General features: G+C 48.2%; 1 protein-coding gene across 1 annotated transcript; it reads left to right on the top strand.

The window, feature by feature from the left end:
- Positions 1 to 5,400: 5,400 nt before the first annotated feature.
- LOC137674891 (excitatory amino acid transporter 4-like) lies at positions 5,401 to 23,698 on the top strand. Its single transcript, XM_068420687.1, is given in 13 exon segments — positions 5,401 to 5,416; positions 5,419 to 5,528; positions 10,202 to 10,235; positions 10,238 to 10,459; positions 11,329 to 11,466; positions 12,291 to 12,495; positions 13,359 to 13,401; positions 14,008 to 14,348; positions 16,607 to 16,840; positions 17,831 to 18,025; positions 18,476 to 18,610; positions 20,020 to 20,123; positions 23,667 to 23,698. Coding segments are annotated over 13 exon segments (1,809 nt in total).
- The last annotated feature ends 4,075 nt before the right edge of the window (positions 23,699 to 27,773 follow it).

The raw sequence follows: 27,773 nt of genomic DNA, 5'->3' as shown, positions 1-27,773 counted from the left end.
ATCCTGAACCCTCTGGAGACAGGAGCTCTCCTCTGCTGTCTTGACCACACAGTTTTTTGCCTTCCTTGGGGTTAGCTATGTGATAATCGGCTGACAACTCTTGGACACATTAACAATCAGAAAACCATGCCAGTGCGCTATATGTAGACAAGAGGGAGCAGGGCATGGGCTGACTGATGATGCTCTGCCTCATGAGAGCACAAGTGCAGGGCAAGAAGGCAGATAAAGTCTTCACGTGAACCTTTCGTTTACTTTCTCCAACCTCACACACCACGGTAAGAGTGCCCTGTAATGATGTATCCTGCCAGTGGTCAGGACTTTCCAGGAGTATCTCACAGTGGATCCACTCGACTGATAGCTCCCCCTCTGCTGAGACACCCCTGGGGTCCTCATGATCTCTCCAATAGCCACAAACGGCCTTTTCCATGAAGTAGCATTTTCTTGTTTATCTTTCAGTGTGGTGCAAGAGTGCTGTGCAGGGGTTAGAGGGTGAGAGAAGAGTGGGGAACCAGACCATGGCCCTGTACTAATTATACATGTAAATTAGCTCCAGGACACTGCCAGGGATGGGGTGTGTCAGTGCTGTCTGAAAAGTCGTGTGAAGCTTTATCTCACAGCACATCAGCAGAAGATGGAGGGATCACTGCATGGCTAAGGTTGGCAGGGACCTCTGGAGGTCATCAAGTCCAACACCCCCTGCTCAAAGCAGAGTCAACCACAGCTGGTTGCTCAGGACCATGTCCAGTCAGCTTTTGAGTATCTCCAAGGATGGAGACCCCACAACCTCTCTGGGCAACCTGCTCCAGTGTTCAGTCTGCCTTACAGTTAAAAAGCCTTTCCTTATGCTTAAGAAGAATTTCCTGGTACTTCAGTTTGTTTCCACCACCTCTCATCTGGTCACTGGGCAACACTAAGAAGGGTCTGGCACTGCCTTCTTTACACTCGCCCTTCAGGTATTTATACATTGATAAATCACCTCGAGCCTTCTCTCCTCCAGGCTGAATAGTCCCAGCTCTCTCAGCCTTTCCTCATGAGAGATACTCCAGTCTCTTCATCATCTTTGTGGCCCTTTGTTGGACTTTCTCCAGTGTGTCCATGTCTCTCTCGTACTGAGGAGCCCAGAACTGGACACAGCACTCACCAGTGCTGAGCAGAGGAGAAGGATGACCTCCCTTGACCTGCTGGCACAAACACAGCAGAGTTTCTGGACCCTGGTGCTGGTCCCCCTGGGACCTCCAGAGAGCTCTGGGGTCCCAAGGGTGATGTACTGGATGGAGACCCTAAGAAAAGGCTGCACTGTTGTTAGTAGTTTGCAAGCGTTTAGTTTCATCTGGACTGTGTAAAGTAGTCAAATGCATTTCGTCTTCACCCAGCACAGCCTAACCCTGACCGTTGCCTGGACAAAACCAGACCAAAGATCTTCCGCAGCTTCCCCTCGTGCTCAGAAAGCTCACAGCACCACGACCCCAGAGGCTGCTGCATGTGAACGGAGTGAGGGCAGAGCTGTGCGCAGGCATGGAGTAGATTTATTTCCTGTAGGCTTAAATGTAGTTTCTGTGGTGTGAAGGGCTGCTAAGGCATGCGAAGCTCTGTTTGAACAGTGAGTTTCCCCCACTGGCTACAAACATAACAGTGAACCAGGTTCTCTATGGGCAGCACAAACTCTGTCTGTTCTCCCTGGCAGAAACTCAATGCATCGCTGCTACGCAGAACTCACCTTCTCTGGCCAGCACGGCTGCCCTTAACCTCTTGGGAGCTGTTTTCCACACGGAACTGGCCCCTCTCTCAGCTGTGTAGCTCTGCAAATGCAGATGCAGCCCATATAAGAAATACTTACAGCCTGCTTCGTAACGCTGCTGAGTGCAGGAACATTTCGGTGATGGCAGCTTTATAGAAGTCAACCACTGGTGGTTTTTGTTCTGAAGCTCAGCCGGCACAAAAAACAAAGTAAGAAGAAATTGAACGCGTTTGCAGTTGCTTTCTTAGAATCTGAGTTAAATGCAAAATTCCTTTAACCAACAACTTAAAATTTGCCCCAACGATTTCGTTTTTTTCTGTTGTTATGACATCGCAGATGTGCATGTGGATTTCTGAGTACTAAAAAAAAAAAATTTCAATTTTGAGCATTTAATGGTTTGTAGCATTTAATGTTGCAACATAAAAGCTGTGTTATTTCCCACAAGAGTAATTCCTGCCTGGGCACTTTTACTTCATCACAAGACAAAGTCTGAGATGTCAACCCTACACCCTCAGGGGCCAACTCCAAATACCTGGCCTCCAAGAAAGCCTTGTCAGGGAGCAGCGTGGGCTCGTAGCTCCCAAAGGGACTGGGAGCCAAGCACAAGCAGATGGCTGGCAGGGAAGGGTCTGGCCAGCAAGGACGTAGCCATGTGGTGCCGGAGCAAGTCAAAGAGGGCAGGCCTGGGGATGCCACTTGCCCTCTCATTACTTTAGAAACCTTTCATACAGGGTCCTTGCCAAAAGTTATTAAAAATATCTAGTTGATCTGACACTGAGGTTGTATCCTTACTGATGTGTTTTTTTCTTCAATTAGATGCATGTGAAGGTTGCCTTTTACTTCTACTGCTCTCCCTAGTTGTCCAAGTTAACAAGCTGGCCTTTCTTCTGGGAGAGGGGAATGGATAAAGATGGGGGAGGCTGTGCGCCTTTAAAGAGTCTGTAGTCAAAGCATACATTCAAGATAATATCTCAATAAGTTTCTCTACTATGTGCAATATTTTACTCTCAGTTTCTGATTTTGGAACTCTTTGGTTCCTGGTGTTTCAGGGCATGACCCTCTCCCCACGTGCCACCAGGCTGCAGCGGAGTGATGGAGGCAGAGCAGAGAGCTCAGCCCATCTGCCAGGGCTGTTTCATCACTGTCCTTACCACCACACTGGATGGGCAGGCTTGGGTTTGTGCCCAGCACTCCCCATTGTGCAAATGTCAGAAAAACTTGCAAAAAACCACTCAGTAGGTTGTAGCATATGGGCATATTTGCATCCCCTTGTCACAGATCTGAGAAGACCTAGGAGACCCTTTCGAAAATGAAAGGAGTTTCATGTCCTGACATTGCTTACGTCCTTTTTACGACAAAGTGGTATTTCAGGTGTGCTGGTTTTGGCTGGGGTAGAGTTAATTTTCTTCATAGTAGCTAGTGTGGGGCTAGAGTTTGGATTTGTGCTGGAAAGAGTGTTAATAATACAGGGATGTTTTAGTTATTGCTGAGCCACAGAGTCAAGGCCTTCTCTGCTCCTCACACCACCCCACCAGCGAGCAGGCTGGGGGTGCACAAGGAGTTGGGAGGGGACACAGCCAGGACAGCTGACCCCAACTGGCCAAAGGGATATCCCATACCATATGACGTCATGCTCAGCATATAAAGCTGGGGGAAGAAGAGGGGGGATGTTTGGAGAGATGGTGTTTTGTCTTCCCAAGTAACCGTTACGGGTGATGGAGTGCTGCTTTCCTGGAGATGGCTGAACACCTGCCTGCCCATGGGAAGTAGTGAATTAATTCCTTGTTTTGCTTTGCTTGCACACGTGGCTTTTGCTTTACTTATTAAATTCCCTTTATCTCAACCCATGAGTTTTCTCACTTTTACTCTTCCGATTTTCTCTCCCACCCCACTGCGGGGGGAGTGAGTGAGCGACTGCGTGGAGCTTAGTTGCTGGCTGGGGTTAAACCACAACATAAGGACAAGGGTGCACATGGGAGCCAAAAGTATGCAATTTGTGACAAGGGGATGCAAATGTGAGAATGGATTGAGAGCAGCCCTGAGGAGAAGGACTTGGGGGTGATGGGTGACAAGAAGCTCACCATGAGCCGGCAATGTGCACTTGCAGCCCAGAAAGCCAACGGTATCCTGGGCTGCATCCCCAGCAGCGTGGCCAGCAGGGCGAGGGAGGGGATTCTGCCCCTCTGCTCCGCTCTCCTGAGACCCCCCTGCAGTGCTGCGTCCAGCTCTGGGGCCCCCAACAGAAGAAGGACATGGAGCTGTTGGAGCGAGTCCAGAGGAGGCCACGAAGATGCTCAGAGGGCTGGAGCCCCTCTGCTCTGGAGACAGGCTGAGAGAGTTGGGGCTGTTCAGCCTGGAGAAGAGAAGGCTCCGGGGAGACCTTCTAGCACCTTCCAGTACCTGAAGGGGCTACAGGAAAGCTGAAGAGGGACTTTTTACAAGGGCATGGAGTGACAGGACGAGGGGGAATGGTTTTAAACTGAAAGAGGGGAGATTGAGATGAGATATTAGGAAGAAATTGTTGACTGTGAGGGTGGTGAGACCCTGGCCCAGGTTGCCCAGAGAAGCTGTGGCTGCCCCCTCCCTGGCAGTGTTCAAGGCCAGGTTGGATGGGGCTTGGAGCAACGTGGTCTGGTGGAAGGTGTCCCTACTTGTGGCAGGGGGGTTGGACCTAGATGGTCTTTAAGGTCCCTTCCAACCCAAACCAGTCTGTGATTCTGTGAAATATGCCCTCCAGCGAAACTGCCTCCTGGTGAGCGTGCAATGGTTAGCTCCTCTTTCCCTTCAGCCAGGATTTTATTACCTTCTGTCTTTAAGACATGCTCATGGAAAGGTGCTGCACACTGGATGGTTTCAGCTTTTCTGATGTTGGCTGCTTTAGCAGAGACAAGCATAAAGAGGAGGGGTGTTCTTCAACGTACAGTACAAGTTGGAACAGATGCATCTCAGCTGAATCAGAGATTTCCTGTTTTCTAGCTCTTTATAGGTTCTTAAGCACTATTGCCCTCCTCCTCCCATGTTGGAAATCTTCTCCCTGGGTAGATGGGAAGACAACCACACAAAAATCTGCAAAGAGCAGGACAAAAAAATATAGTGCAAAAGTCTTCCTTCCCCATTTTTTACTTTCACCATCTGACTGATGTCCCTAAAACAGCCAAAATTCCACGGTTTATGTGAAACCTCATTGCCAGGAACTAGGCATTAGTTTTGCAACAATGAACTTTCTTGCAAAATATCCTGTGCTTCCTGGTTCTAGCCTTGAAGTTACCTCCAAAAATGCTCTCTCAAATATCTCAGTGCTTCTGGCAGAGTAGAGCCTGGAAAAGCAGCCATGAATAGATGAACCTTCACCAAGACAGCAAAGCCACCTTCTTCCTCACAAGAAGGAAAACCCAAACCATTGAGAGACCGTTAATCTTCAAGAGTATTTTGATGACTTACTGCAGCAGTCTGAGACCTTCCAGCTGATGCAATAGAGAATATTTACACAATTTCAGGCCAGTGATGCAGAGGGAATGTGCTGTGGAGGGGGCCGCTGTGTTGCAAAATATGCAAATGGAGAAAGGGAGCAAGTCAGCACGAGGGTGGGGAGATCACAGGAGCAAGTTCTGCTGGTGAGTTCCTTCTGTGCGATGCTTTGCTCTGAGAAGGCTGCTGAGCATATGGTGGAACATGGGATCAAATGATTAATCCTGAACTTTCCCATATCAAAATAGAAATTTCATTTTGTTTGCACAAAAATACGTTTTCCAGTGCACGTGGATGGGGAGGCATCTGGAGAAAAGAGCAGGTGAGTCCCTTTACATGCGTGGGTTCTGCTCCCACCTTCCCTGTACGGGAATTCATGCCATTGCTGTGGTATGGTCCAACTTTGAGAAAGGCAAGGTCTGGAGGAGAGGTGAGTCTGTGTTTCTGTACTCCTGGTTCAATGCAAGCCTCCTCAGGTCACCACGGTGAATGGGAAGCCTGGTTTGCATGTGGGAAGCCTGTGATGGGTGATTTCAGAGCCATCAGTGTGACTGTTTTCACTTCACTAAAGAGACGGAGCTTTGCACGTCAAAGTAAGGTAGCACTTCACCTTACCAAGGTGTGCTGGGCTGTTTGATGAGGAGTGAGTGGTTTGGGAGTAAGAAAGAGAGGTTTGGGTGTTTTAAACTTTCTTTGGTGGTTCTGCTTTTAGAAGTGATTGCCTTAAGTGGTAATCCGTTCTGCTGTAGGAGGTTGCACTGCATCCCTGCTGACTGGAAGCTGGCAAATGTCATTCCAATCTACAAAAAGGGTGAGAGGGAAGACCCAGGGAACTACAGATCTGTGAGTCTAACCTCAGCACCTGGAAAAATTATGGAGGAGATCATACTGAGTACTATTGAAAGGCATTTAAAGAATAATGCAATCATCAGGCACAGTCAACGTGGGTTCACAAAGGGGAAGTCCTGTGTAACTAATTTGATATCCTTCTATGGCAAAGTCACCTGCCCAGTGGATGAAGGGAAGGCAGTGGATGTAGTTTTTCTGGATTTATTACGGTTTTTGATACTGTCCCTCACAGCATCCTTCTGGACCTCTTGTCCAGCTGTGAGGTGAGCAGGTTGACAGGGTGCTGCATGAAGAACTGGCTGGACAGCAGGGCTCAAAGGGTTGCCGTGAACGGGGCTCCATGTGGCTGGCGAGTGCTCACCCGCGGTGTTCCTCAGGGCTCAGTCCTAGGGCCGCTGCTGTTCAATGTTTGGATCCATGATCTGGATGCAGAAGTTGAATGCACTGTTAGCAAGCTTGCTGATGATACCCAGCTGGCAGGTGCTGTTGACTCTCTTGAGGGACAAGAGGCCTTGCAGGGGGACCTAGATAGATTGGAGCACTGGGTAATCATCATTGGCGTGAAACTGAACCAGTGCAAGTGCCAGATTCTGCGCCTGGGAGGGAGTAACGCCAGGCACAAGTGTAAATTGGGGGAGGAGTGGCTGGAGAGCAGCACTGCAGGAAGGGCTCTGGGGAGGCTGGTCGGCAGCAGGCTCACGAGGAGCCAGCAGTGTGCCCTGGCAGCCAAGAGGGCAAACTGCATCCTGGGGGGCATCACAGTATGAGCAGCCGGCCAAGAGAGGGGTTTATCCCGCTGCATTTAGTGTTGGTGCAGCATCACCTGCAATACTGTGTGCAGTGCTGGGCCCCATCATTTGAGAAGGACGTGAATGGTCCTCGAATGTGTCCAGAGGAGGGCAACCAAGGAGTTGGTGGGGCTGGAAGGGATGTCCTGTGCGGACTGGCTGAGCACTCTGGGTTTGTGTCGTTTGGAGAAAAGGAGGCTGAGGGGAGACCTCATTGCTGTCTGCAGCTTCCTGAGAAGGGGACGTGGAGAGGGAGGTGTGATCAATTTTTCCTGGGTTCCAGGCACAGGATGCATGGGAATGGTTCAAAGCTGCACCAGGGGAGGTTCAGCCTGGATATTAGGAAGCATTTCTTTATTGAGAAGGTGCTCAAACACTGAAACAGCCTTCCTTGAGAGGTGGTCAATACCCCAAGCCTGTAAGAGTTTAAGAGGCATCTGGACAATGCCCTTAATCACGTGCTTTAACCTGGTCAGCCCTGAAATGGTCAGGCAGTTGGACTAGATGGTCATTGTAGGTCCCTTCCAACTGAAAGAGTCTATTCTATCCTATTCCATCCCTCCAGCCACTGACAGTGCAGACAATTACTTTTCTCACCATAAGGGCAGTAAGCTCTGGGACAGACTTCTGGAAATCCTGCAGACGAAAGAAGGTAAGATGGATCACAAAAGGGATTATTCAGTGAGTCTGTGATGGCAAAGGGTGAGATCTGAGAGGTGTCCTCTTCCTTGCAGGGCCAGTGATGCCAGTAACTGGCAAGACAGGACGATGCAAGATGTGTGAAAATCTTGGCTCATTAGAACCTGACAGCTAATAATTTTGTTTGTCCAACCCCATATCTGGGAGGCTACTAAATAAATAACGCAAGTCTATTCTAGGGCACATGGGGATTGAATCCATAGTTTCTTGACCTACTGTGGAGTTCAGGAGGCACAAACTCAATGAACTGAAGGAATATGTATTTTGCAGTTTCTTTCTCTCATGCATAGCTATGAAAAGTAGGAGGACTGGCAGTGAAAAGGAGGAAGGCAGGCAAAGTTTTGTCTGAGGTATATTGTCTCCATCAAGAGATAAAAGCAGGGTGGTGTAATAAGAAAGTAAATGTGTGATCGATCTGGAATCAGCAGGCCAAAATCCACAGAATGCTGTTTGCTAATCCAAAAGCTTGGGTGACCACAGCAGCAGTGCAAGGTTCCTGCAGCAAAAGCCCAGAATCTTTGCCAGTGGCCTTCACACAGCTTAGCCTTGGGAGGGCTTAGAGTGACTTGGCTGGGCCACCTCAGGTGTCTCTCCACTGCCCTGAACCTCATGAAGGCATTAGCATCCGTGCAAACAAATCTTCTATCAGAATGGAAGTTTTCCTCCATCTGTCTGTTGGAAATGACCTTGCAATGTTGTACCATGAATCAATTCCTCTTTAAGGCAATGCCTTCATGATAGGTATCTATCTGGGTCCAAATTCATGATAGGCATCTATCTGGGTCCAAACAGCAGACACTAGATGTGTATTTTATATAGAATGTAATTCCAGTTGTGATGATTTCTTTCACTTAAATTTAGGATTGCAAATGGAGTAGCTCTTATTTGACTTGCAACACCAAAGAAAGGTCTTTCAGCACCTGCTGATGTGCTAAGGTGACTTTGCTCTTCTTTGGTTTCATCTAGTCTTGTATTTTCTTTGCAAACTCCTGGGAACAAGAATCACTTTCAGACCTTGTATCTGTCAAGGCACAGTGACAGTAGGAAAATGGCACCTGCACAGTCAGGCAATAATCCTCCTAATGATAAGAACTGTTGGATTGCTAGTGCCTTCTAGCACTCCGGAGTGGACTGGTATGCCTGTGTAGCCCCTTGTTCTTTTGTTCTGAGGAATATGGGAATAATAGTAAAAAATAAACAGTTAAAGAACAGCAGACTGCTCCAGGCCTTGCAGCCAGTAGGAAACAACAGCCCCATGCACCGATACAGGCTTGGGGAAGAGTGGCTGGAAAGCTGCCTGGCAGAAAAGGACCTGGGGGTGTTGGTCAATGGCCAGCTGGATATGAGCCAGCAGTGTGCCCAGGTGGCCAAGAAGGCTGTGTCAGAAATAGTGTGGCCAGCAGGACTAGGGCAGGGATCATCCCTCTGTACTTGGCACTGGTGAGGCCGCACCTTGAATCCTGTGTTCAGTTTTGGGCCCCTCACTACAAGAAAGACCTTGAGGTGCTGGAGCGAGTCCAGAGAAGGGCAACGAAGGTGGTGAAGGGTCTGGAGCACAAGTGTGATGAGGAGCGGCTGAGGGACCTGGGGGTGTTTAGTCTGGAGAAAAGGAGGCTGAGGGGAGACCTTCTCACTGTCGACAACTATCTGAAAGGAGGGTGTAGCGAGGTGGGTGTTGGTCTCTTCTCCCAGGTAACAAGTGATAGGATGAGAGGAAATGGCCTCAAGTTGCCCCAGGGGAGGTTTAGATCGGGTATCGGGAAAAATTTCTTCACGGAAAGGGTTATCAAGCATTGGAACAGGCTGCCCAGGGAAGTGGTAGAGTCCCCATCCCTGGAGGGATTTAAAAGACAAGTAGACATGGTGCTTAGGGATATTTTTTAGTGGTGGACTTGGTAGTGTTAGGTTTATGGTTGGACTCAATGATCTTAAAGGTCCTTTCCAACCAAAACGATTCTATGATTCTAAATAGAGCAGAACTGATCCTTTATTTACCTCTTTGGAGTAGGTTCGATCTCAATCTTAGTATTTGTGAAGACAGGACAGCAGGTTAACTCCATCACTGAAGTCTGACAAGAGATACTACTTGGAAGTCCTGTTGTGCTTCAAAGGAAAGTCAGTAAAGCGTTATCATCAGGCTCCACAGAAGGCAAAAGAATTATGTTCCTTTCTGCAGAAACAGCTGGTGCCACTCACTGTCATGGGGAAAGCTGTTCTGGTAGGGGCCTGTCCATCTAGGAGGTATGTCAGAAATGTTCTTTGCTGCTTGGTCTTATTTGGAACAGTTTGTGTACAGGAACTGGTTTTATTGCCAGGTGATAAAAACTCATTCCTGTCCAAACTGGTAAAACTCCTAAGAGCAAGCCTGGGTGGCTGTGGAGCCCTTTCTGGCTGCCCAAGCCACCACAAGCCACTCCTCAGTGCAGGCTGGGTGCTACAGAGGCCAGAGCTTCTCCAGAGACACCAGAACAGTCGTGACAAAACCCTGGCAGCCCTTTAGATGCCTTTCCCCACAGTCTGCTCCTTGCAGAGGGGCAGAGGATCTCATTAATCAACTCTAAATAAACTTGCTCAGGGCTCCAGCGAAATGACCTAAAAATGAAGGCAAGGTGTCGGGCACTGCGGCTTATGCTTTCCCTCCTGTGCTTCTCCTGCCCAGCGTAGGCAGAGCTGTGCCTTGGGGACTGCTGTGCCGTGCTGACCATGGGGGAGCAGAGTCACGTCAACAGCCTGTTCCTCAACGAGGACGCAGCCAAGCGGCTCAACGCCGAGAGCCGGGTGCAGCGCCTGCGGCAGGCAGTGCAGAAGCGGGCAGCACGGGCCAAGAAGCGGATGCACAGCATCACCGCCGACAGCGCTAAAAGCTTCTTCAGGAGAAACGCCTTCGTCCTCTTCACCATTGCTGCAGTCTTACTAGGTATGGAGCTGGTGGCAACACCGGGCACCATTTAGAAATGTGGGGAAAAGTTTGTTTATTCTACAAAGATTTTATTTTATCATAATGATTTGGCTGGGGAAGTGAAGCTGATGAGCTGACAGCTCAAAACACTGTCCAAATCAGGAGTGCCTTTGTGTGCAAGGACAACAGACGTTGCAGGGGGCATGTGAGGGAGCCCTTGTTGATTCTTTCTGGCTGCATCTTAGGAACAGTCTACAACAGAAAGGGTTTGATGATCCAGCTCTACCAATCCTCATAAAAAATCATCCACGTTTGTTCAGAGACTTCTTGCAAGTGCAGCTACAGGCACAAGGGCTCTTCAGATTCATCCCACAGCTTCAGCCTGGCAGTACCAGAAGGGGAACTGATGCAAAGGGCTACGATACAACGCAAACTAAATCTGCCCAGCAGATAGTGGCTTGTCCCTAGCTTTTGATCCAGGCTATATGTCTCTAACTCACTGGCTGAACTCTGCTTTCAGAGGTGGGTGGACAAAGTCTCTGAACTGTGTAGTCACACTTAGGTTAGGCTGGGAGATCGTATCTCTGGTCACAGCATTTTTGTGTTCATGAGCTTTCTGGGAACAGACCCCAGAGGAGAGGCAGACAGACCCGCAAGGAGACCTGTGATTTAGCAGGAGGTTCCTGTGCATATAAATGTGTCGGAGAGAGAGTGCATACAGTAAAAACTGGCTCATAGCCTTTTAGAAAAAGAAAGAGCATTTGCTCCTTTGGGGAGACGAGGAGCTGAAAGGAGATGAGAAAGAGCAAAAACGTGCTGTAGGACTGAGGGACAGACCACTGGATCACACTGTCCCATTTCCATTCTCATCCCTTGCTGATCCACAGGGATCATCTTGGCGTTTTCCCTGCGGCCCTACAAGCTGACCTATCGCCAGATCAAGTATTTCTCCTTCCCCGGCGAGCTGCTGATGCGTATGCTTCAGATGTTGGTTCTTCCTCTCATTGTCTCTAGCTTGATTACAGGTAAGAGGTGTTTTCTGCTGCTTTCAGCCAAGGCAATAACCAGCAAAGACGGATGTTAGCTGTTGTTGGAGTACCCCTTTGTGCCCCAGGTGGAGGTGCTTGGATTATCTTGGCTAATAATGACAAGCCTGAACCTACAGCTGTAGTGAACATGATTCACACTCATACCCCTGCTGGCTCAGTAGTGGGGAAGAGAAGCAGAAGGCCTTGTGCTTTCCCAGTAGACTAAGGAGGACACAATGTGATATTTCCAATGCCCAACTCTTGAGCACTAACAAGGATTTCATCCTATGTAACCTCAAATGTCAACATGTTTGTTGCCCAAGTCAGCTTCAGGCTTCCTCCCGCCTAGGGAAGGTTAATTCCTGTCAGTCCAAAAGAGCTGGAATCGGTCACCAGCTGGAGAGCTTATTTCATCCAGGTCCTCACAGAAGACGTGCCAGCCAGACAAGCTTTCAGACAGTGGAAGGGACTGCAAGGCATGCCACCTGCTGAAACATCCCACCATTAGGGACTTAAAGGCCCACTGTACTGGGAGGGGATTATTTCTCTTCTGAGAGCTTTAGGAGGAAATTGCTATATTCCCAAAAGCAGCCTAAGACCCACCAGTGCTATGCTTCTTCATAACCACAAGCCACATTCTCCCATATTGATATGACCTTGGAGCTCCAAAGTCTGCCTCTTGTATTCTGTGCTTCCTAAAGACCCCGGTTCCCCGTCCAGCTCACGCATGTGCCCTACACACTTTGAATCTTCCTTGGGCTTCCCCCCTTCCCTCTAAGACAATAGACCTTCACACCTTGTCTCTCCTTGTGACTCCCTAGGAATGGCCTCGCTGGATGGCAGAGCCTCAGGGAAGATGGGGATGCGGGCTGTTGTCTACTACATGGTGACCACGATCATAGCAGTCTTCATTGGCATCCTCATGGTGATCATCATCCACCCAGGAAAAGGATCTAAAGACAAGCTTCACCGAGAAGGCAGAATTGAGCAGGTGCAGACCACAGATGCCTTCATGGACTTGGTGAGGTAGGTGAACAAGATGGTCTCATGTTGAGACCATATCAGTGAGATTACATTCCTCCACGGAATGTCCTTTTGAAGTGTCACGGCTTTAGGCATATGCTCTTAGGAAAAGAGGTTTATGGCTGAGTCTTGCCCAGCTGACTACTTCTAGCTCAGTCTAGCTAACTGGCTTTGCCACTCTGAGATTGAATGCTTGGCCTGGAGCTCTGGAGTCCAGCCCTTCTGTTAGAGGTATTAATGCAAGAGGCCAAGGCGTGCTCAGCAAAACAAGTAATGAAAACTATCAATGACTGCATGCCCTTCAGAAATTCACCCAGCAAAGGCTACTCCAAATATCCATCCTCACTGACCCAAGGAAATCAAGGAAGTGGTTCCCGAGACATTGTGTCTCCGTCCCTTGCTGTGACCTTACACAGTGAATTGCAAAGCTGTACCATCTCAAGTGGTATGAAGCTATGTTTTTGAGGTACAAGATAACAGAGAGCTCAAATGACAGATGTAGAGATGAGGCTGAGAGCAAGGCAGTATATTAAAAATTGTAATGTGGTATTGTTTCAGTTGGGTTTGATGATGCTTTTACAATGGACCCATATCCCAGTGCTGTATGTGTGTAGTCTCTTTCCACATACCTGAAATACAACCTTCTGGAGTCTGAAAAGATGCAGGAGGGTGCCTGACTCCAGATCAGCATATTCCCATCTTCTGCCAGTCAGACAGAAAGGGCCCATCTGCTCTGTAGCCTGAGCTGGCATTGTGAGAGCTGTGACCTGAGACACTGCTCCAGCACAGAGGCATTGGCCAGGAAGCCCATGTTTTCTTGCTAGTCAAACAGGACAATAACTCTTTCCTTGTTTTATCTACTGCAGGAATATGTTCCCGCCCAACCTGGTAGAAGCCTGCTTCAAACAGGTATGAAATCCCACCTGGCCTATCACTTCCCTTTGCACCCTGTGCCCTGGACCATGGTCCAACCTAGTTCTCTGAGGGATGGAATAGCAATTGCTTTACACTGCCTTCACACTCCCCCAAGTCTGACTGCTCCAGGAGGCATTGCAGTCATTAGTCTGTATCACAGCATCCCCCACGCAAGCTTTTCAAGTTGTCTGTAGATGGGGGCTTCAACCTCTGTCCCATCCCACACTCAGAATCAGGAAAGGTTTGTGTGATCTCAGGCAGCAGGCTTGGACTGGCAGTGAAATGGGAGCAGATTCTCCAAGGATTTGTCTCTGCTGTAGTGCTAGTGCCCTTGGAAGCAGTATAAAGGGTTATCAGAGAAGCCAGAATATCTCAGTCCTAGGGATATGAGATGCTCCAATGGTCTCTTTTGACCTTCAGCTCTATGATGAAAATACTAAGCTAGGGAGCTTGAGAACAGGCAAGGCAAGCTTTCCACACAGGTCAGCAGTAAACTTGCAGTACTTGCCTTTCTTCAGGGAGGGATGCAAAAGCCCAGGATTTGTCCTGAGCTCCTGAATCAGGACCTGTAAGTGCATCTGATAATCTGTGTCTTTTCAGTACAAGACGCAGTACAGCACCAGGGTCTTCACCAGAACCGTCCTCCACAGCAGCAATGTCACAGCAGGGGTGACAACCACTCAGATCCCTGTGCCTGAGAACTTCACTGGCATCCTGGAGAACGTCACTCATGCCCTGGAGACCATCTCCGAGGTGCTGACCTTTGAAGAAGTCATTCCCATCCCTGGCTCAGCCAATGGGGTGAACGCGCTGGGGCTGGTAGTGTTCTCCATGTGCTTCGGTTTGGTGATCGGCAGCATGAAGCAGAAGGGACGGGCCCTGCGGGAGTTCTTTAACTGCCTCAACGAAGCCATCATGAGGCTGGTGGCCATTATCATCTGGTGAGGAGCACGGCCGGTTGGAGCAGAAGGTCTGCAGGTGCAGTTTCCACTGACCTGATGAGAAGTGGGGTAGCTTTTAGGATGACATGCACAGGAAAAGCAGATGGGCATAGCTCTCCTTTGGCTCCATCAGGCTGGAGGGAAAAGTCTGGATGGGATATTTGTTCACATTTCATTTCCTTTTTTTTTGTTTTTACTTTAGAAATATCAGGTACACCAGGACTTGCTTTCCTTGAGGCTGCTGGAAACATCCTTGGAAGACCAGAGAGCTGGAGTGGAAGATCTCTTACCCTTACCAACAGGGGTAGAGTGTGAGGCTTCCCCACCAAAAGCTTTCCTTCCAGCTATGTTCCAGGAGTCTGACTTAGCTACAAATCACAATAACCTGTCGCCACTTTCCTGCTACTCAGGGTGGCACCTGCATGCATTAGCTCTGAGAGCTGAGCTGGGTTGACAAGGTCAGCTCAAGGTTACTGCCTTTCAGTTTGAGGTCTCCCAGATCCCAACTCCTCTGGAGTGCAGCTGCTTGTTGCTTTCTGTGTAAGGCTGCCTGTGCTATGTGGTCCAGACAAGCAAGGCATTGCTGAGACAAGTCTTCTCTAGAAGGCAGCATTTTACCAAATCTTCTTATTTTAAGCTCGTTACCCATCTAGGGCTCAAGGTCTAAGTAGAAGTTTGTGGTAGGTACTGTGAGACAGGAGAGATGTGGGGCTGGCAGAGGCCCCACACCCTCTCCCATTTTAGATCACTCCAGCTTCCATTCCCCGGTCTTCTAGTCACAGTCTTTTATCTCAGAGCAACATCCTGGGCACACGGTGACAGGCCTTACACAGAAAGACACAAAGGAGAACAACGCTGAGCTCATAGCAGAGTGCTGGGGAGCCCCAGCCCCTCTTCGATCTTTTCCTCCACAGATGGGCCAGAACTTGGGTCCTTGCTTTCCTAAGAAGAGATAAGAGTTGCCTGAGGGCACAGAAGGGAGAGCACGAGCACAGTGGAACAAGTAGACCTGCACAATACTCCCAGAGACAATTTCAAGGTGCCTTCAACACCCCCTCCTTCAGCTCCCCCTTCCAGTGAAGGAAGGCAGGGTGCTGATGTCTGTAGCACATTGGTTACACTGAGGAAACTGCCTGTGTGCATACAGTAGGTAAGGTCTGGAGAGACCTCCTGACTCACAAAATCCTGCTGGTATAGAAGGCAGGACTGTCAGCTGCAGCCCAGCACTCTTTCCTGAAGCCACAGTCTGCAGAGCATCTCCCAGGAGCCTGTTTCTCCTGGGGAGATCTGGTCACTAGCTGCAACCAAGAATGTCTTCTAAGAGGAAGGTCAGAGGAAATGAAATATTTGTGAAATCCTTTCCTGAAACTTTTCCAAAGCTCCCAGGCTAAGTTGGAGTTTGGCATGTGGACCTCTGAGCCTTGTGCATGAATTGCATGTGAGCTCTTGAGCTGTAGAGGCCAAGCCCTGAGAGGTGTGGCCACGGAGCTGGGATTTTCTTTGGTCCAGTTATTTGCCCATATTTAGTTTAGTGCCGATATTCTCCATGTCTGTGTTAGGGCTTCCTTTCTGTGGAGCCTCACCGCTGCTCATGAGACACGTTGTTATAGAGGGGAAAAAGAGCCATGAGGAATGGAAAGGACAGCAGCGTACCTCAAAATGGGTTTTATATGAGCCATGGCTGCTTTCACAGGTGTTGCTGTGCCCAGTTCTTGCTACACCAGATATGGATTCCCTATATGTGCCTATTCCCTAAATGTGAACGTCTGAAGATAGCAAGGCTGACATCCCAGAACCTATAGGACACTATTGCTTTTACTCTCCGATTCCCCGTTTCCCCTGTAGTTCTCTGTGCCTCTCAGTAAAAATTACTCTCATCCCAAGCTCTGTTAGGAAAGGAAGAGACTCTGAAGACTCCTCTACATAACCTTCCCTACCAATTCTACAAGGAGTGTTGTGGAAACATGTAGGGAACCCAGAAGGAGGAGGAAGCCTCCACCAGTGCCCAAGCTGTGTGCACAACAGAGTGCTGGGGTCCCCGACAGTGCAACAAGTGCTGTTTTTTGACCATATGGTGAACAAGTCCCAGCTCTTTTTAGGTTTCCAGAAAATAAACCAGCAGTATCACCCCAAAATTAGGCTCAGTGAGCACTTCTGGTATGCTGGCTTATTGGGGATTTGTCCAGACAGCATGCATTAAAGCTGGTGTGAAAGTGTGGGTGCCAGTTCTGAGCATCGGCCTCATGTTTCTGCCACAGGTATGCTCCAGTTGGGATCATGTTTTTAATTGCTGGCAAAATCCTGGAGATGGATGACCTAGCAGTGATGGGAGGCCAGCTGGGGATGTACACTCTCACTGTCATCGTTGGACTCCTCATTCATGCCCTCTGCATCCTGCCACTGCTCTACTTCATCGTCACTCACAGAAACCCCTGGGTATTCATTGCAGGGCTTCTGCAGGCCCTCATCACAGCCCTGGGCACCTCCTCAAGGTATGATGGCTACATAGAGGTAGGGTTGGGGCTGGTGTGAATACTCTGGGGCTGCTTCTCAGCACTCCATTGCCCTCAGTGCAGCACTGCAGTCTCACAATTTCTAGCACTAGCAGCTTTTTGCACTGGTCCAGCCAAGCTCATTCGAGAGTGGAAAGATTCCCACTCCCCTGCTCAGGAGCCCTAATCATGTGGCCACCTCTAACCATCAGTGCATGATCCATATTCCTCCTTACCAAACATAGTGGTGACTCTACTTGCAGCGCTGAGCTCAGGACAAATATCAAATCCCACTGAACTGCAGCATTATTGCCCATGCACATACCTCTCACACACGTGTACTCACACGCATTTGCACATTTCTCAGGAGGCCTCAGCAAAGGCATAAACACCCTGATGTCCAATGACTCACACTGCCAAGCAATGGATCGTACGTAGCTGTTGTTTCACTAAGTGCTGTGTTTCTTGCTATGTTCATTCCCTGGCAAGCATGTAACAGTCTCTCCCACAGGCTTTCTCACACTGAAATGCACTGCATTCTTCCTGCTCATGTTCTCTTTCAGAAACAATCCTCTGTTTTTTCTGCCAGATATATTCTCGCACATGGGTCATTCTTGTCTTATGCACTGGGGGGTGAGAAAGGGCTCAAGTATTTTTAACAGCTGGAAAGGAGTTTTGGTCTTGAGGCTTTGTCCTATGTACCCTGAATCCTCCAGCATCACCTTCTTTTGGTGTTATACCAGCATCATCAGCCTCAGGGCTACACAGCCCCTGTCCTGAGGAAAGCCATGTCTGAATGTGCAACTGCAGCGTGCACCATATCTGAGGAAGCCTTGCTTAGACTGTTCTTTCTCCTAGCAGCTTCTGGCCTCTGGCTCACATGGCAGGGTGAAAAAGCAGGTGGGTAAGGTCATAAACCAGGCAGAGGCTTAGTCCCTCTTCCAAAGTCAGCATATACCCAATTCATGTTGTTTTGCAAATTCCTTTCAGCTCAGCGACTCTGCCCATCACCTTCAGGTGCCTGGAGGAAAACAATGGTGTGGACAGGCGCATCACGAGGTTTGTTCTGCCTGTGGGAGCTACAATTAACATGGATGGCACTGCTCTGTACGAGGCCCTTGCAGCCATTTTCATTGCACAAGTCAACAACTATGAACTTGACTTCGGGCAGATCATCACAATAAGGTGACTTTTGAAAGAGTTATGGGACTGCAGGAAGGGCTTCAGTTTTGTTGGCTTATCTGAGGTGTGGGCAGGTTCCTCTTCTGCTCAGAAGATACAATGAAAAAAATTATGGAAAAGAAGAGTGTACTACACCTCCAGGTGTAGAAGCACATATGATCTGGGCACCATGTCTTGGAGGCTCCCCTTGAGCCCTTATTGCATTTCCAGGCCTGGGCTATCCCTTAGCTAGAGCTGCAGTGTGCAGTCTGTTATGGATGGGTGCCTGGCAGGGGGGCAGCCTCACTGCTGCATTCATGTCCCATGTGTCACCATCCTGCTTGGTGACCAGGGCAGAAAGGCTGCCTAGATGTTTTGTAGATGATGAGTTTGAGCTACTTCCTGACATTTTTGCAAACGTGACTACCTCTTTTCTTCCCTTTGCTGATAGCTGTGCTTTCCTGTTCCCTCCAGCATCACTGCCACGGCAGCCAGCATTGGAGCCGCAGGGATTCCCCAGGCAGGACTGGTGACTATGGTTATAGTGTTGACATCAGTGGGGCTGCCTACTGAAGACATTACACTGATCATCGCTGTGGACTGGTTTCTGTAAGTCCTCTGCTCAGCAGCATGCACTGCTCTGTGCTCCCTGCCAGTGCTCAGAGTTCATCTGTACTCCCAATGTCTCTGCTACAGTCTCAGTAACCTGTATCATTAAGTTTAAAACACACCTATATCCATGAGACCTTCACACAGTAGCCCTCTCTGCCCATGCTGGAGTCTCCACCATGTACTTCAGTGACCCAAGGCATCAGAGGTCACTTGCAGATCAGCCTGGTCACCAAGCAGAATGTCCTTAGTTTGTGCTATCTTAAAAGGCACCCAGAAACTATCTCCAGACCAACAGGGACAGGTTTTGCCAATAATAAGCAAATTCACACTGCAGAGTGATGGTTCTGCACTACCAAACACGGAAAGCGGGATGAGACTGGGCTGTACAAAGTTGAGGAGTGTTTAGATGGGTGCAGCTAGGCAGCTACATTGCTCCATTTCACCTTTCTTTCCCTTTTAAGCCTTGGGACAAGTGATTTCACAGGAGTGATCTTAGGAACTAGATTGAAGAATGCATTTGTGCACAATCCTTGCTCTCTCAGTCTTCTCAAACACAACAAAATCCAGACTCAGGGATACACTGTCAGTGTTTCCTCTGTTCTTCTGTATCTTGTATTGCTGGTTTGTAGCCAAAGCAGCCAAAGTCTGCTCCCAGCCATGGCTGAGCAGTTGGTACAGTCTTGCCCAACACCTCCACTTCTTCTGTGAACTGTGCATAAGAACAGATATAGCTGGAAAAGACCCTGCCTCCTAAGAGACCAGGTTACCTCTGTACTTACCCAGAAAGGTTGGTTTCAATCAGGTACCGAAAGTCTTATCTGTTGCTACTGCTGAAGGATATGATGGGTTGCTGGACTGGTGATAGCTTCAGCTCTTACGTACAGTTGTGGTTGTGGAGAATCTCTCATTGCAAAGGGTGTTTTAGATTTGCCATGTTGCACAAAGGATCTGGTGCCTTGTCTTAGTGTGTACTGTCCATGCTGAGGAAATCTGGCTCCACAGCAGCACTAAGTCATAGGTTTGCACCAGAATTTCTGCACTTTTTGTAAAACAAATCGCAGCTCAAGTGTAACAGATGTGGCGAGGCTCATCTGAGTCTGCAGCCTTAGGAAAGGAAACTGTCCATGTGGAACCACAATAACATTTCCCTCGTTTTGTGGCATGTCCAAAACTTTTCTGTGTGAAACGGGGAACGCAATAGAGCAGGAATGAATGTGAAGCCTATGCTCAGGGCTATCAATCAAGGAAGGCTCTCTGGGAGTCATTCTCCTGTCAACGTTGAAGTGTCAATTGTTAGAGTGACTTGAAATGTAGAAAAAGTTTCATTGAAGGTGTTTCTTGAAATAGTCTTCACCCCTCAGCTGTTTCTAAGAAGCTACATTTCATTTTTCTCTCTGATTTTTCAGGGACCGCCTTAGAACGACCACCAATGTCCTGGGGGATTCTCTGGGGGCTGGCATTGTGGAGCACCTCTCCCGGCATGAGCTAGATGCACAGGACTGCGAACTTGGTAATTCCGTGATAGAGGAGAAAAAGCAGTTCTCCCACCTGATTTGCCCACAGAACAACACCCACAGGCACCCCAAGAGTGAGACAGCACTGTGAAATCAGGCAGCAGAGTGCAGATTAACGCTGTAAAAAGCCAAGACTTGAAACAGAAGTCCATAGTGGAGGACAGAGAAAGATCCACTCTTGAAGACGCACACTTTTCTCCCTGCTCTGCCACATGCACTCTTCCCTGATCCCGTTTCTCCCCCATCTCTTTCTGACTGGCATTAAAGAGGAGAAAATTAAACTGCAAAGAAAGTTTTATTCCACAAAAGCCTGATTTAGTCATTCTTATGGGGTCCAAGAGTTAGACCTGAGTAAAGAAGACTCAGTGAATGAGCTGGACTAGGAGCTCCCTCGTTTCTGAGCTAAAGTATGAGCATAGCTAAGTAGTATGGTGGGTCGGGGACACCACCACCTGTGGACTGGCACCAAAATGTTGCCATGACGACTCCACCCTGCAAAGCCTTCACTTGGTCAGTGGCTTCCCCCAAGCATGTAAAGCATTTAGCTTTGGCCATTTGGAGATGTCTGGAGAGCTCCCAGCACTCCTGTTCAGCTCTTCACTGGCAAGAGTGTTTACGATAAACACAGTGTCCTCCTTGCTCACAGTCCCGGTGTTTGCACAGATAGGCGGTTGATGCTTCCTGAGAGCTTCTCACTCCTCTGGCAACCCTTCTGGCTGCAGATACTAGAGTCACCCAGGTCCTGAAGGAATGTGGGACCATACAGCAGGGACAGGGCTTACTGTGCTGGCTGGTAGCACAAATAGGGGTCAATAGGCTTTTCGTTAGTGGGAGCTGCTAAAGGACTGTGAAAACCATGAACGATTAAAGAATTTATTATATCCATTATTCAGCCTCTGAAACAGCTCTCCTGTCTACCAAGCTCTGCCAAACACCAGTTAACTTCGTTTCTCTTTAGCAAGCTGTTCTCTTCTTGGTGAATCCAGAAGGGCAAATGCAAAATTTAAGAACAGTTTCCCCACCTGAGAAGCTGGGTGGTACCTCCATGCCAGGAATGACTCCCTGCCACCCCAGATTTGCTCAGAAAACAGTTTCACTCCTCATCATAAGACTCTTAAGGAAACAGATCCTTTGCTCATCTTTGGCTGTTTTCAGAAGTGACTTCCCTTCAGTCACATTACTCCAGAATGTCCTTCAAAATATCTCTTTCTTTCTACAGATCCTTATCTTTTATAGGCAGTACCCAATCACTTCCCAGCACTTGTACAATTTTGCCAGACCCCAGACTTAGAAATTCAGGATAAATTTCCCAGTTCCTAGCAAATGGAGCTCAGCTTCTGTTTAATGCCCTAGGGCATAAGCCCACATAAGATCTGAAAGACCTCAGAGGCTCAAGCAAGAAGTATGGACCTGCTTCATCCATGCTCTATCCCCCTTCCCTGCCGTGGCCAGGAACACAGCACGTATCTCTCACTCTGAACAGGACCAGCAGGGCTTACTCCATAATGTCATCATAGAATCATAGAATGGTTTGGGTTGGAAGGGACCTTAAAGCCCATCTAGTTCCAACCCCCTGCCACGGGCAGGGACACCTTCCACCAGACCAGGTTGCTCCAAGCCCCATCCAACCTGGCCTTGAACACTGCCAGGGAGGGGGCAGCCACAGCTTCTCTGGGCAACCTGGGCCAGGGTCTCACCACCCTCACAGCAAAGAATTTCTTCCTAATATCTCATCTCAATCTCCCCTCTTTCAGTTTAAAACCATTCCCCCTCGTCCTATCACTCCATGCCCTTGTAAAAAGTCCCTCTCTAGCTTTCTTGAAGGCCCCCTTCAGGTACTGGAAGGCTGCTCTAGGGTCTCCCCGGAGCCTTCTCTTCTCCAGGCTGAACAGCCCCAGCTCTCTCAGCCTGTCTCCAGAGCAGAGGTGCTCCAGCCCTCTGAGCATCTTCGTGGCCTTCTCTGGACTCGCTCCAACATCTCCATGTCCTTCTTCTGTGGGGGCCCCAGAGCTGGACGCAGTACTCCAGGTCCATGAACATAGACAAAATGAATGTCTAGACGCAACCAGGAAGACGGAAAGAATCCACAGTTTTTGGGATACTACAGTGCAGGTGTCCTGCTTTAGAAATGGCAAAGCCCAGAAACAGCAGCAAGTGGCCTCCTGTCGCACAACTACACAACTATCTAAACTGGGCAGCTTTTACTTGAGGTCTGCTCATTATTCCAAACCCAGTATATCACTTAAACCCCTCTACCCTGGCTTTCCGCACTGATCCTTTTCATCCAGAAGCCCCAGTCATACACTCAGAGGTGCACCTAAGTGGACCTCAGGAAGGAAGACCTCAGAGGCATCAGCTGTAGTCAACTTTGCCAACCACAACTGCACAACTGCCCATGCTTAGCTCCCCAGCACTAACAAAGCTCCCTAAAACACATTTCTTGAGATGTCCAAAGCCAGATTCTGAGGCTTTTTTTGGTCCTTCAGGAATTGCAGGATTTTATATTGGTGCTGCCACATTCCACATCCTGTAGGCAGAGTTCTATTTTTATGGGCTGGAGGATTGTTAGAAATATGAGATCAATGGACAAATGCATCTCTTTCACATGAAAGTGGATAACAGAGCAGGGTAAATAGAAGTGGATTGTAGCTCCATTTAGTAGTAGTTGGCCCCAGACCCTAAGGCAGCAGGCTGTTTCCTGACTGTGGGAGGCAGGTTGCTTATTCTGACAAGGGATCTGCTCTAGCAGGGGGCAAGTGAGCAGGATAACAAATTATTATCCTCCTCTTTGCAGCATTTTTTTAATCTTGTATGAATACTATTATAATGTCTGCTCTTCTCCTTTCTAGACTAAACAGACCCAGTATACCCTCACAGGTAATAATAATTCATGTTCCTCTCCTCTGGACTTTTTCCTCGCTGTTCCGCATCTTTCTTAAAGTGGAGTAACTAAAATTTGACAACAATCCAACTAAAGATTTATTAGTGCTGAGCACTGAGGAAAGAATATTTCATGTACATTAAGATTTAGATCTTAGACTCAAGTTACCATAGTTTAACAGCATGCTACGCATCAGCTGATCAGGGTAACTGTCCATGATGCATACATACAGCAAATTCAAGTCTGTTCATCTTAAAACTTAGTGAGGTTAGACTCTTAGTTTGATGAGATGGCTGTATCTAAAGACTGGATCTTGAAGAGTTTTAAGATACACTGCATTAACTTGTATCTACAGTGGGCTAAGACAGCACTAGCTTATCATTAACACAGCTCAGCTGACATGAGTCTAAACCTTCATAAAGAACAGACCTGCTTATAAAACCTAATAAAATGCTTTATCTTTTCACAACAGCATCATAGCATTGACTCCACTCCAGTGGTAATACATGATAATTCCTACATCATTTTAAGCAGAACTGCTGCCTAGCTAGTAATTTCCCAGCCTGTGTTTGTGCAGTTGATTATTGTTACCTAAGTACAGTAATTTTTATTTGTCCAAATTGAACTGCATCTTTTTTCTTTTTTTTTTTTCCCCCAGAATATTTGTCCAACTTTTCAAGAAAGCATTGAATTCTAATCCTGAGGAGACTTCCTGTATATAAAGGGCAAACTGACAGATGAATTGGAAGAAAAGATTGTTGCATTGGACTCTAGCTCAAATGGGAATGAATTCTGGGAAGTCCTATGGCTTGGGTTATACAGAGAGTCAAACTAGATTACCATAACGGTCCCTTCTGGCTTTATAATATATGCACGTGCTTTCTGGTTTAGAGATATTGCAAAGGGTCCTTCCAGCCCGATCATTTTTAAAAGCTATCTGGAAGGATCCACTCAGCAGGAGTCTGACCTGTTTTCAGTTGCTGTTAGCAGACATGTAAACATATCACAAAAGGGGCTCTCCATACCACATTGCACCCACGTAATCTCAGATGTTCCTTCGAAGTAGCACACTCAAAGCCTTGCCATTTGTGATTTCCTGCTTTCAACACAAGTTTAATGGAGAACAAACAAGTAGAAGCCTCATTTTCAAATACTGCAAACCTGTCTCCCATGGGAATTTCAGAATTCACCTGATAGCTTTTAGCTCTGGTGTTAACGAGTTTATGATGGGGATTATCTATCTGTTTACAGTACCCAAACAGTAAAGTATTGCCATGAATTTGCATATATATATATACACACACACACCTCTCTCTCTATATATATGAAAGGGGCACATGTGCACATACATACATATACACAGAGTTATTTTTTTTGTTGCTAATCCAAGAAGGAAAGGCAATACTAAACTCTCACTCTGTAAAGCTGCATACTTCATTTTGATACCCACCTTGATTTACACAACCAATCCCATCCTTAAAACACCAGAGGCTATTTTACTTCGTTCCAGTAATGAGTCTTCCAAAGCAAGGTTTACCAGGAAGGAGCTCAAAGCATGCCAATTTTGAGTTGTACCTGCTGGTGACATAATGAGAACTTCTCGATGTACAGAGAAAATTCTCCACTTTGTCTTTGACTTCCCTGCACATATCCCAACGACTCACATCCCCACTGCACCTGGCAAGGAGGCAGGCTTTAAGAGCTCAGCCAAGAATACAAAAGTGTTCGTACTCCTTCCAAACCCAATGCTGACCTTGTACTAACTCAGCCTTCAAACCCGGATAACTGAAAGTATTAAATAATTTTATCAACTGTCTTTTAAAATTATCAGATATTTAAGAGTTCATGCAGTCTTTACTGCAGTCCTGCTGCTTCTACTTGCAGAAACTTTCCGAGTTTCTCCTATTTGCAAACAGATTTATTCCTAAAGATTAGATTGGCAACATTTGGGGTGAAACAGAGAGCTATCTCAATGCACTCATACATGAGGAGCTCTTGGATTAGGACACATCTCTTCAAAATTAATTTTAAGAGAGAAAATCCATGAAGAATATGGATTTCCAGATGATAGGCCATGTGTCACATTACGTATGTGACACGTGCACATTGTTTCAGGAGTCAGATCTGCCCATGAAAAATGCCCTGAAATTGTATGTCCTTCTTTTGCTCTGCCCAAGGAAGAAAGAGATAACTGGAAATCAGTGCTGTACAGCGTGTTCGTAGCATTCTGGCAGTTTGCCTATGTTAATCCCGAGGGCTTTTTCTTCATGCTGTGAGTTTCAGTGTTAATAAAGATAGTTTGCATATTTGAAAAATAAAGGGAATTTTTTCCACTATGCTTTTCCGTGGTGTTTTTTTCTATTATTTTTCCTCAGGACCACGGCCTTACAAAGTTAGGGATGTTACTTTTAGCATTGTGTATTACACTTCCTTATCTCCATGTGCCTATGTCATGGGTCAAATACTAAATTTAGATTTTTACAAGGCCTTTCCCTAAAGCATTTTCTTTGATGCCATCTTTTGCATATGTCCATAAACTGACAAAACTGCAGGAGGGTTAATTCATATGCAGTACATAGCACACAAGCACATACTTCCATCTAGGAAATCAACCTCAAACAAAGGTTATGTGGAAGAAGTCTCTGAGGCTTAAACAATAATGAGTTTACATTACTCATGGAAATGTTGCATTAATGGCGTGTTATTAGAGCAAAGTGAAAGCTATTAGTTCTTCTCTGCTTTATATCCCTTTTTCTTGTCTTCTGTTCCCTAAGGGACAGGAACCGAGGTGAATAACACAGCTGATGGGGCAAGAGCATCACCAGTCATTGCCCAGTCCCACAGTACCCAAGAAAGGCAAGCAGCACAGACTCAGAGATGATGGTCAGGTCCAGCCAAGAGTCCAGACCATAAGACAATAGCATGGTGATGAAGCAGGTCTGAGGTCAAGCCAGGTCTGGTGACTGCTGAGCAGTCACAGTCACAGAGCTTAACCTCAGCCTTGCCTTGTCATAGCTCTGAAAAATTAGTCCAGGGATTGGGGTTCAGATCAACAGGGCCCACAGCCAGGCATGGTCACAGCTGTTGCTGAGCTAGAGACCTGTAGTCCTCCGGTGATATAGCTCAGGTTATGAAGGCCCAGGGCTGAGCTTAGAGCTGCTGGGCTCATGAGTGTGGGTAGGGGCCCCAAGTGAGGCTGCCCAGGGCCATTAAGGGCTATTAGTGTACTTGAGGTGCATATGCAGACCAGTCCACACCTCTTGCCCTCCCAGCCATGCAGACTCTCCTGTGTGGTACAGGTAGTTTGGTTGAGGGATCTCTGGAGATAATCTAGTCAAACCCCTCTGCTCAAAGCAGGGTCAACTACAGCAGGTTGCTCAGGACTTTGTCCAGTTGGATTCTGAACATCTCCAAGGATGCAGGTTCCACAACATCTCTGGGCAACCTGTTCCAGTGTTCAATCACCCTCACAGTAAAAAAGCTTTTTCTTTGTTTAAATTGAACTTCTTGTATTTCAATTTGTGCCCATTGCCTCTTGTCCTTTCACCAGATACTGAGACAAGTCTCAAGGCTCCCTTGAATCTTTAAATATAATTTATTCTTTTAACAGGCTGTAGAAATGGGCTGACAGGAACCTCATGAAGTTCAACAAAGAGAAATGCAAAGTCCTGCACCTGGGGAGGTATCGCTCAATGCACCAGTGCATGCCGGGGCCACCCAGCTGGAAAGCAGCGTTGCAGAAAAAGACCTGGAGGTCCTGGTGAGCACCAAGTTGAACACAGAACAGCAGTATGCCCTTGCCACAAAGAAGGTTAATGGGGGCTGCATTAGGAGGAGTGTTGCCAGCTGGTCAAGGGAGGTGATCCTTCCCTCTGCTCAGCACTGGTGAGGCCACACCTGGAGTGCTGTGTCCAGTTCTGGGCTCCTCAATGCAAGGGAGGCATGGACACACTGGAGAATCCAAGGAAGGGCCATGAAGATGATGAAGGGACTGGAGCATCTCCCATGAGGAAAGGCTGAGAGAGCTGGGACTGTCCAACCTGGAGAAGAGTCAAGGGGATCTTATCAATGTATATAAACACCTGAAGGGAGGGTTTAAAGAAGATGGAGCCAGGCTCTCCTCAGTAGTGCCCAGTGACAGGACAATTGGCACAAACTGAAACGCAGGAGATTCCTCTTAACACAAGGAAACACTTTTTTACAGTGAGGGTGACTAAGCACTGGCACAGGTTGCCCAGAGAGGTTGTGGGGTCTTTGTTCATGCAGATACTCAAAAGCTGTCTGCACATGGTCCTGGGCAACCAGCTCTAGGTGACCACCGAGGTCCCGGCCCACCGAGGGCAAGGCTGGGGCAGCGGCCAAAGCCACGCTCACAGGATCCCCTGAGCAGGGCCCGTCTCCAGCGGGCGTTTCTCCCGTTTTTGGCTTTTTGGCCGCACACCCCTGTCCCTCCGCGTCCCTCCACTCGCTTCACCCCTGAGGGTTTGGCCTCTGAGCACCCACCACCCCTGCCCGAGGAGCGGGGAGGCGGCACCTCAGCGAGCGCGGGAACGCGCCCGCCACCTCCCCCTCCGAGCCCCGCCCAGCGCCGCGCGCGGGGGGCGCGAACCCGCACCCCTGCAGCGCGCGGACGTGCGCGGCGCCACGCGCCCCCCGCAGGGCGGGGCCTGGCGCTCCCGGCTCCTGCGCGCCGCGGCGGGGCGGGCGGGGGGCGGAAGTGTCGCAGGGGCGCGCGACGGAGGCATGGCGGCCGCCCGCTGCTTGC

The sequence above is a fragment of the Nyctibius grandis genome, chromosome 31 (genome assembly GCF_013368605.1).
Source record: "Nyctibius grandis isolate bNycGra1 chromosome 31, bNycGra1.pri, whole genome shotgun sequence".
Lineage (NCBI taxonomy): Eukaryota > Metazoa > Chordata > Aves > Nyctibiiformes > Nyctibiidae > Nyctibius > Nyctibius grandis.
Note: the sequence above shows the minus strand (reverse complement) of the source record. Positions and strands in the feature narration are given on the sequence as shown.